Source organism: Sipha flava, unplaced genomic scaffold, assembly GCF_003268045.1.
Source record: "Sipha flava isolate LNK unplaced genomic scaffold, YSA_version1 48_pilon_pilon, whole genome shotgun sequence".
Lineage (NCBI taxonomy): Eukaryota > Metazoa > Arthropoda > Insecta > Hemiptera > Aphididae > Sipha > Sipha flava.
Window position 1 is genome coordinate 92,593 of NW_020273306.1, and position 10,526 is coordinate 103,118.

The 10,526-nt window shown below is 26.6% G+C and overlaps 1 protein-coding gene across 1 annotated transcript; it reads right to left on the reverse strand.

Moving 5' to 3' along the window:
- Positions 1–467: 467 nt before the first annotated feature.
- LOC112690114 (RNA-binding protein asd-2-like) lies at positions 468–9,950 on the reverse strand. Its single transcript, XM_025564040.1, has 7 exons — positions 9,781–9,950; positions 8,629–8,741; positions 6,718–6,834; positions 3,683–3,829; positions 2,211–2,445; positions 862–1,054; positions 468–638 (listed from the first exon to the last, which is right to left on the reverse strand). Exons 1-7 carry the CDS (start codon positions 9,866–9,868, stop codon positions 566–568), a joined length of 966 nt encoding a protein of 321 aa, XP_025419825.1. The 5' UTR covers positions 9,869–9,950; the 3' UTR covers positions 468–565.
- Between the last annotated feature and the right edge of the window lie 576 nt (positions 9,951–10,526).

The following is a 10,526-nucleotide window of genomic DNA, read 5'->3' on the forward strand; positions in this document are numbered from 1 at the left end:
TTACACAAATAAAATAAATTAAAAGTTAAATAACTTACCTCCTTAGTTTTTACTCAACATAAAACCGAGTATCAATTATTCACTTCAAATAAATTTTCTAACTTACTTTTACAAGGAGTTCTGTGAATTCGTGTGATTACTACATTAATTCTAAAGGTATTTAGTTCACATTTTAAGCATATTGAGACAGTTAAATATGTCTATCTTATTCAGTTTAATTTCTATGATAATTATTATCAGCTATTCTATTTTTTTATTCTTATCTTGTTCAAAACACAAAGTAAATTATTGTAACATACATTGAGCAACTTTTTTCTAATTTTAATAAATATATATAATATTGATTCATGAAGTTTTAAAATAGTTCTTAAAATGTTAGCCCATACAAAAATTAAACAAAAAAGATTTTTTTATAACGATAAGTGAAATATATGTGTATATATATATATATATATATATTTATATATATAAATTGAAACATACAAAGACCCATACATTTCATGCATTGTGATTACAGAGAAGTTTGATTGGATAATCTATGAATGATGCGAAGAGAATTATACATTTAGTTCAAAAGCAAATTGGTTGTGGGGATGAAAGGCTTTTCTCGGTATGTGGATACGTCTGTTTGAACGAGTCTGAAAAAAAAAAGAAAACATAAAAAAACTTTTGTAATAATGATACTTACGACTTATAAATGCTCAATGTATAACATAAAATTATAAAACTATATCATATTTTGTTATTATATAATTTATAAATGAAATATTATCATGACTTCCATGTACTGAAAAGATTTGATTTTTCAAGTGTTAAATCTTTAAAAAGTTGGAAAAAAATGTATAAATAAACATAACGTACCCATTAAAATGTGGCGAAAACGTGACCATATCTTTAGCGTGAATTTGAGATGTTCGAGCCCTTGCTAAAATTGCCATTACTGTCCTCTTCGATGGAGTCATTGATACTTTAGCACATTCTCCTGACAAAAGTGGGCGTTTTCTTCCCGGAGTTTCCGTTAAAACGTTTGGATTATTCGGATTAATATGTTTTTCTATACTCAAAATATACCATATATAAATACTTAGGCATCACCATAATAACTGTTGTAACTTTTATAATAAAAATTAAAATTCAAACTCAAGTATATAAAATTTAATAATCACAAAATTATAAATTATTGTAAAAAAAAATTCTTGTCCGGGTAAGTACGAGTATATAATTTTTACATTTTTAGTAATACAAATATTGTTCCTGTAATATTTGCTATAACTATTGTTATACAATTTTTTACATACATATGTTATGAATTAAGTAACAATAATAATAAGATATTTTAGAGCTGTGAATCAATAGTTTTTGATTATATTAGATTGGAGTATACTCGATTACACTAGATCATTATAAAGGTACGTTCTTAATTGCTCGACACAATGCGATATTTTTAGAAATTTATATAGCTTAAAACGGCCAAACCTCTTTCCGTCCAAGTATCAAAATCTCACTTATTAAGGATGGTAAATAGTGTGCCGAGATGTATCTAAATGCAGCGTATTAAGCTGTACAAATGTCGCTGTGCACTGCATGTAGACGTTGCAAAGAACTTTTCGTGTTAACTTTCGTCATTAACGCGAATCGATTTTGGACAAAGTATTCAGTCTAGCGGTGTGTATAGGAGCAAATTCAATAATATAGACCGTGAAGGTGTTGAAAAGGAAATCTCCGCGTAGCTTATTGTAGTAAAATATAGTGAATGGGGTCGGAAAAGTTCGGAGGTAACGTCGTTGGGATTACGTGTACAACCACCACCTGCAGCATCAATACAATCACCATCCATACGATTATACGCTTACACGAAATGTATACACCTCATTTTACGTCTAAAATCGTATACACATATATGTTGCATGTATTATAGAAGGCGTATCGGTGTGTAACAGAATTTTTTAGTAAGATTCGGTAAATGCAACAGCTTTTGTTCGAATAATATTTTTTTCCCAAATTAATATCAAAACGTTATTTTTATAAGGAAAAAAAAATGTAATAGAACAAAAACTATTTCATATGTGAAATCTTGCCATTAGACCGTGTATACGAATGGGTTTTGGATGAGTAAGTACAGCTACACTTGACGACCCGTTGTTGTGTAATTAGTTATTATTAATAATGTATATAAATATGTATCCATACACTTCGGCATACATGTTTACCTGAAACGTTAACTATGGTATGATTAGTGTTGATATTGCTGTGTTTGTTATGCACTGGTGAACACTCGCCGGCCGAATGAACGGCGGCGCTGTAATTTTGACGATTATCGTCCACGGAATGTGACGAAGATCCGCCGCTTTCGCCCGTTTCCGAATCCGTCACGTCCCCCGTGGTCCCCTTCTGCAGTATTTGCATCTCCCACATTTGCTCCTGTCGTATTTCATCGTTATAATCCTGTTATCAAAATCGTACGCGTACAGTTACAAACCCGAATTAAATAATACTCGCAAACTACACAATGATATTAATTATATAAGCATGTAATATTGTTTCAGCGCGCAAATGGAAGTATTAATCAACAATTTCTGATTGAATTATTTAGAAATTGTAAAAGTCCCATCCCCATCGTCATCACCCCACCGTACATTTGTGTACATTTAAAATAATTACGTAGAATGTTAATTCAACAAATAACGATGAATAAAATGTCTTTTTGAGCCGTTAACAGTTGAGATGGTAACGGGTCAATGACAGGGTAAACATAATTAAAAATGTAATGGTTTTTTAAACAACGAATGCAGCGTTTACAAAACGATCCTTTGGTCTGGATTTTTTGTTGTTAAATGAATGGGCTCAATTATCTTAAACGAGTTAACTGAAATACATTTTTTTAACTTAATTATTTAATATTTATTTAACTTGATAATCTTACTCAATATATGTAAAAATAAAAAATGAATGTGACTCTTGTCTAAAATCTCGGTTACTTTTAATTTACACCACGTTTTTTTTAATTACGTCTTTAAAATTAATATTTTTTTTTTTGTATAGTTAATATTTAACTTTATTTAATAATTTATCTAGTAGCTTATACTACTAGTTACCTAGAATTAATTGATCATATCAATATCAACTATTCTCATGAGATTTATATTTAATTACGCGTGCAATCCTTTTATTCATTTTATAGTATAATAAGCATATTTCAGTCTTAAAAATTAAATTTAATCCCTTCCAAAATTTTAATATATACACCAATGAAGTAAGTTATGTTAGCTTCCTTGAAAGGAAGTGCACTTAATTATACTAAAAGTGAGGTGATATGATCAGAACTGGTATCTCATGAAAATACTAACTATGTACTGCGTATAATAATAGGCGTAAGTATCTGCGTTAGGTATGTAATAAATTATATGCGTAATACTCGACACTTTAATGTAATCGGCACTTTTCGTGAATTAGGACGCAATAAAACTTCCATGTAATTAATAATATTTTTGTAATAAAAGTAACAGTGGATATTAAAATATTTAAAAGATTATAACGTAGGTACATTAATAAAAATAGTAATTAAATTCATCATCCGATGTTTAGACTTCTATAAATTTAAGCGGTTAATATTTATCACTCTTGTTTTATAATCTACACATTATTTTATGTTTAGAAACGTAAAAATGCATAACGTACTTACCGGTACTAAAAATCTTCGCACTTCTGTTAATGCGTATGCAATACGAGCGTGTGCCTCTGCCGGAGGAGCAAATGCTGTTATTTCAACATGAAGATCATCTTTAAGGTGTGAAAATTTCGGATCACCCGAGTTCCTTAATTTTTCTTCCTTCAAACAATGTCAAAGTGTACATTTTAGTTTTAAAAATGAATTTATAAAGACGTACATCATGTTAAATTTTCTTTAGTTTATAATATGATTAAATTGATTAGAATGCAACAATATAGTTGATAAATTCAATTTAATAAGAACAAACAGTTAATTGAGATACCTTTATTTTAGTTCGATTATAAGTTTTTAATAAAAGTTTTCTTGTTTCTCACTAATAATTTGTATAGTACTATACTTTTTAAAATTTTTAAACACTATTTTTATAATGGAAGAAAAACCAAATAAAATTGTAAAATATTTCACGATAAAAGAAAAACTGTTTTATTTTCTAACTTATTTGTTAAATGAATAAATTATTAATTGTAATAAAAACATATTATGCAAAATAATCAGATAATTTCGAATATATTTTATATATAATAGGATAATACAATGTACAAAATTTATAAAAATTTTAATTTTACAATACAAATTTTAGTAAAAACATAAAATTAAATAGATATTATAGATATTATAATTGAATAGATTATTTTAATATTCGATTACAATTTTGAAAATATTAACTTCTGATAAAAATAAAACCTATACTGAATATTATAAATAAATAGAAAATTATACTTATACAAGGGTTTGGTAAGTTGTAAATTATGAAGATTGAAAAGTTGAAAAGCTTCCTATTTCTGTATTTGAAAGAACTTTAATACACCTAATATTACTTTTTCATAGTTATATCGTTCATAATATTTAAACTTATTATAGGGTCACTTTAACACTTAAGTTTTTAGTTATATTATACGTGTTAAACTTCTGTTCATTTTAAAAAGTTTGAATAGCATTACTCGATTATCGACTGGCGTATTTCAACTTTCAATATTTCATTCCATTAAGATTTGTTATGATAATGAGTACCGATATAAGATATGAAAGTACATAAATTATTGTTATTATTCCAAAACGGCAATACAATAACATGTTGTTATAGTTAAACATTGAAGTTGATTTTAATAATTAAATACATATAATATACTTGTATGATTAAATATATCAGAGATGGGAAACTCGAAGTAACTAGAAGATCAATTTTTACAATTTTTAGAACTTTCAAATTTGACGAGCCATAAAGAAAGTAAAAAAGAAAAAAAGGTTATTAAAATGTACAATCATTATTTATTGTAATTAATTTAATTTTACGACTGAACCAATATAGTAGAATAAGTGCTAATACCTACAGCAAAGTGAGCTACACCGATATAGATATAAATTATATTTATACATTTAATGATTTAGTTGGAGTTCAATGCAAAAGAAAAATATAATATCCACATTTTACGATCTACATAAAAAAAAATAGATACTGATCACCGCTAAAATGTAAAGAAAGAATTTGTAAATGTAGCACGGGCCAGATGAAGTACGCGGGGCGCCAATTGCTCATCCCTGATATATACTATTGAATTGAACTGATCATATATTTGTAGACACACATTATTTTAAAAATCGGTATTTGTAATAATAAATATATTATTTATAAGCCAAAATGCAAATTACTTGTAAGATATAAATTATACTAAGGTAACAAAAAGTTCACGTAATAAAAATTGATTAACCCATAGTATACTCAAATTTTAATTTTTGCGTTCCATGTATTATATACATATATACATGTAAACAATTAAGAATGTACACGATCTGTAATATACACCCTCGCACGGTTGTGCCAAACACTGTAAAATTATAAAAGGAACGATATTGATAGTGTTTCATTGTTCGATAACAACAGGAGTGTACTTATTACAATTCTAAACAAATAACGTTATATTATGTACAATTGGATGGATACATGCTGATACAAGTTTTGATTAAAACACATTGTATATACTATTATATATATGTATAAATTAGACTTTACAAAGAAATACGCTACGAATAAAATATTATTAAAACAAGGATGGAAATTATTAATTTTGATAGTATTCATTTGTAGAGCATTTAGAAAACGCGTATGTCTATTCATTTATGTAATATATAGAATGCGATTTTACATGTATGCCTTGGGGTGAATGAGTGCTGTTTTTTACGGATATATTATAAAAATATATACTTTTATAATATCATACTAGATATTATAATAATCGAACGGTTTTTGGTAAAGTAGGGAAAATAGCGATAAAAGGAAACGGAAAAAAATAGGAAATAGTGGTGGTGGCGAAAATACTTTAAACGTACAAAATATACATTTTTTCTGGGTAATGGGTGAGGTATATATATATATATATATATGTTACGTATTACGTGCGAATACGTGTAGCAATTCAAACGTAAAACTTGGATCCACCGTCGAATATATGTGCATTAGAAATAAACCATGTGTATCGTTTAACAAAAACCGTACCTGGGAAAATAGTGTTTGGTTTCGAATTAAACACAGTCACCGGGAATCATGCATTTACATATAGTTTTTTCCAAGCTTAACCCCGAGGCATTTAGGCTTATGTAGAAGACTCCGGTAGCAAGTTCGAATATGCGTTAGAAAAACGTTTTATACGCAGCTGTTGACACGCTATACGGTAGTTAATGCAATTTCCCTTCCTATAATATATATATATATATATATATATATATATATGTATACATAAATTGATTTAGGTAGTCAACCGTACTCGTATTCCTCCACTCAAGCATACACATTTTAATCAGTATAATATTATGTTTGTTTAATCCATTTATGTGTATGTGTGTGTGTTTAACGCAAACGACTTTACAGCACAACATATTCGTTGGATGACAATCGAACTTTCGTCCGGCGCAAAATATATTACACTTGGACGAATACAGCTCAAAAATCTATTGTATCATATTATATAAGAACAATACGACCTGATTACCTTGTTTCGATCGCGCATTGATCCACGTCCGAGTATTGCCATTTTCGTTATGGTGTCTTCCTGTAGTCTTTTCAAAGAATTGCCCTTTGGTCCTAATAGTTTGCCCACAAAGTTAAACTTGAAACATATCAAATGCGTACATTAGTTACAATATCGAAAATTCAATATTAATACTATTGTGCACAGTTGTTTGATAAAGAAATATTGTCAATCTTATTTGTTTGATTTGGTTCAATGTATTTTATTTTAAATTTTTTTATTTAATTTGCCTTTTTCGTAAACATTACAGCAAAATTAAATGTATTTACAATCATAATATACATAGATTATAATTATAGTTTACGGTAAGCAAAATATTGTTTAATATTTTTTGCTTATACTATTAAATAATAATGGTTAAAAATAAAACTCAAATTGAATACTTAAGTCTTAAAATTTCTTAAAATATTCGAACAAAAAAGTATTAAAATATTTATGCAGTATGATTCGAGAAAATAATTTTATTCTTATAAGAATATATTTCTTATTGAGATTTATGTGCCGGGCCGGCGAGAACTGAGGGCTCCGAGGCTGCGGAAGTTAGGTTAGGTTAGGTTAGGTTCCCTTTGCAATTGTTTGACCAAGACGCACCAAGACCACTTGTACATGCTTTGGTACAACAAAAACATTGTATACAAGGCCGAAACGACGAGCACTCTCGGACGTACGGGCCCCGGGGCTCTAGCCCTTCCTGCTCCACCCTCTCGCCCACCCTGTTTATATGAATATGATACTTTTACTTTTGGACCATCAGACAATTCATTATTTGACATTTTACAAAATCCCTACACCTACCTTTTGTAATATTTTATATTTATTCTATGACACAATTCTTTTGTTGATATACAATTATGAGTAGTAAAAATATATACACAATTAAATATTAATATATATTATAAATTAAATAAAAATTAAAAGTTAAGTAATCAAATATAAAGTAAAACGACGTCTTTGTAAAATGCACACTTTTATAAGTTATATGAAATAAAGTTTATAAGAAATTTAATAAAAGAATTTAGCTATGATATCATTATTACCCAAGAAAAATTAATAATAATTTGAAAACATAATTTGTTTCATGAACATTTAATCCCATATAACATGAAATAACATTACCAGATTCATTTATTTTACATTTATAAATATTTTATTATATATTTTTAATTAATTAATAATAAAAATAATACGTATAACTTATAGTATAAGATTCTAAGTTACATCTACATGTAGCACATGCAGACTTTGTATTTTATATACCTGGCATATAAATTGAAATCGATATTATTCACGTTTTAAACATATCTTTTTGTATAAAAATAATGAAGTATACATATGCACATATCAGAGCATGGATACATTTTGATTTCTAAAGTAAATAAAATAAGTTACCCTCTTATAAGCTCGCACATGATATCTTGTATGATTTTCTGATAACACACTGCATATTTTTCTTTCTTTTAAAAGTATTTAAATTATCAATTACAATATAAACAACTAGATATTTAAAATTTACTTTAAGTTTACTTAAATACTTTAAAATACTTATTTGAAACTACTTCTAAAACATTTATGTAAACGACAGTAATTAATATGTTAATTGTTTTGATAACTTTCAGAAATTAAGATAATTAAATATTATATATATGTAATATAATATAAATAATTAATTTAATCAAATATTATGAACAAAGTATGTTATAGACGTGTGTAAATGTTAAGGTACATAATTTTTAAATTTTAAATTTGTATTAATATGTAAAATGCACATTATTAATCAATTATTATTATTATTATTATTATTATTATTAATCAAAACGTGTATAATAATTATTTCCTTTCACTATTTGTAATTGATATGTCCTTAACGCATACCTTTGGGTGGTCTCTTACAGGTACGGATACCCTTATGGACACTTTAATTGGTTTTTCACGGGTTATATCTACCATACGACGAACACTTTCTGTTTTTCCTCCAATCCTTGTTTCTAAAAATGAAAAAATATTTTTATTTTCTCTATTCCTATAAAAAAATTAATCATTTATTATGTTTTAAATTCGAAATGAATTGGTGGCAACTATTGGTTTACAACGATTTATTATTATTTTTTCAAAGAATAACCCTTTCCGGAAGAATAAAAATGCATATAGCACCATCGATCGATTGAAAATTGAATACAAGCGAATACTATAGAAAGGTAAACTTTTTTAGAATTCTTTAGTACCTTGAAAACGCATTAAAACCTTATGACATAACCTATTTATATAGAAATCTATTTTAATTTTGATTTGTCCGTACATTACATTTATATTTTTTATCGAATCTAATGATTCTAAAATAATACCGTACAGTCCACATGATCTAGATAATGTCTAATAGTCAGAATTTTATTTTTTATTTTATTATTGTATTATTTATTCTTAATTTTATTCTTTACTAAAATACTTTTTAATCGTGATTTTCATCAATTTAACATTGGCACACCTCAATAATAACTAGTTTATATTTGAAAGTTTTAAATTAAATTTGTCACTTGTAGGTGCGATCGGTTTTTATCGTTCAACACCGTACTGGCGAATACCCAAATCATAGTATTGTGCCAGGTACAGAATGTTAGTTTACGACAAGCGTAAATTCGACTTTAGCACGCTATAACCTGGCGCTACAATAACTACTTATTGTTTGAAAAAATGAGATAAGATCGTTATTTTTACTCAATATGTATGGAAGTCTATGACACGATAATAATTTAATATGATTAGATACCTTGTTATTGTAATTAATACGTTTGGTTGTAGGCATAGCTACTTAGTATACTGATATATTATTTTATTAGAACCTATTTTGTTTATTATTTTTTATTAGAAACTAAATCATACTATTATAACTTTATTATTATAAATTAAACACATATTTAATGAATCATGTTTACATAAATGAGAATGATTAAAAAAAAAAAAAAACTTTTTAAAAATGTATTATAGTAGTTATATGATGTTATTACTAATAATTCAAAATTATTTTACCTGACTGAGAAATTAATTTAGGATTTTCATTTTTATTTTCGTGAAATTGGTTCTCATCGTCAACTTCTACAATGTCCATATCTGACATGATAACTGTAAAGCATCCGTTTGAAATTTTAATTTACTTTCATTTTATAGCGAGTTATCTATAGTAGTGGCTTGAAACCTGAAATATTGAATGTTTGTATGTTATTTTGTTAAAAATATGATTACTTGTATAATATTATAAAAGATATTTAATAACTTGAGTGAATATTTTTTTTTTTATATTGATTTAATTAAAACTCATTTTGAAATTATAATTTTTTAGTTATTTTGAACACGCTAACATATACATATATATTATACATATTTACTACAAGTTTAACTACCTAACGCTTTTTCACTTATTTAATAATTGTGCATTCTAACGTAAGCTGTGTCATCCATAAAGCTCTTTTACATAACTTTCGGAAGAAAAATTTTTTTTAACAACTTTACAATGAGTAACTGTTAACAGATTGGATATTTTCAACTCATGACTATTATCATCTTTATTCTGCTACTCATATCTGTGAATGCAGTATTACTATATAGATCATATACGTATTAGATGTAGCATTTTAAAACTAATTTGAATATTATTTTCTTATTTATAATAGAAGATTGATACATTTTTAAATAATCTTATTTTTTGTAGAAATATGTGATAAATTATATGTTACGTACTTGTATATTAATAAAATCATAAATAAATGACAAAAATA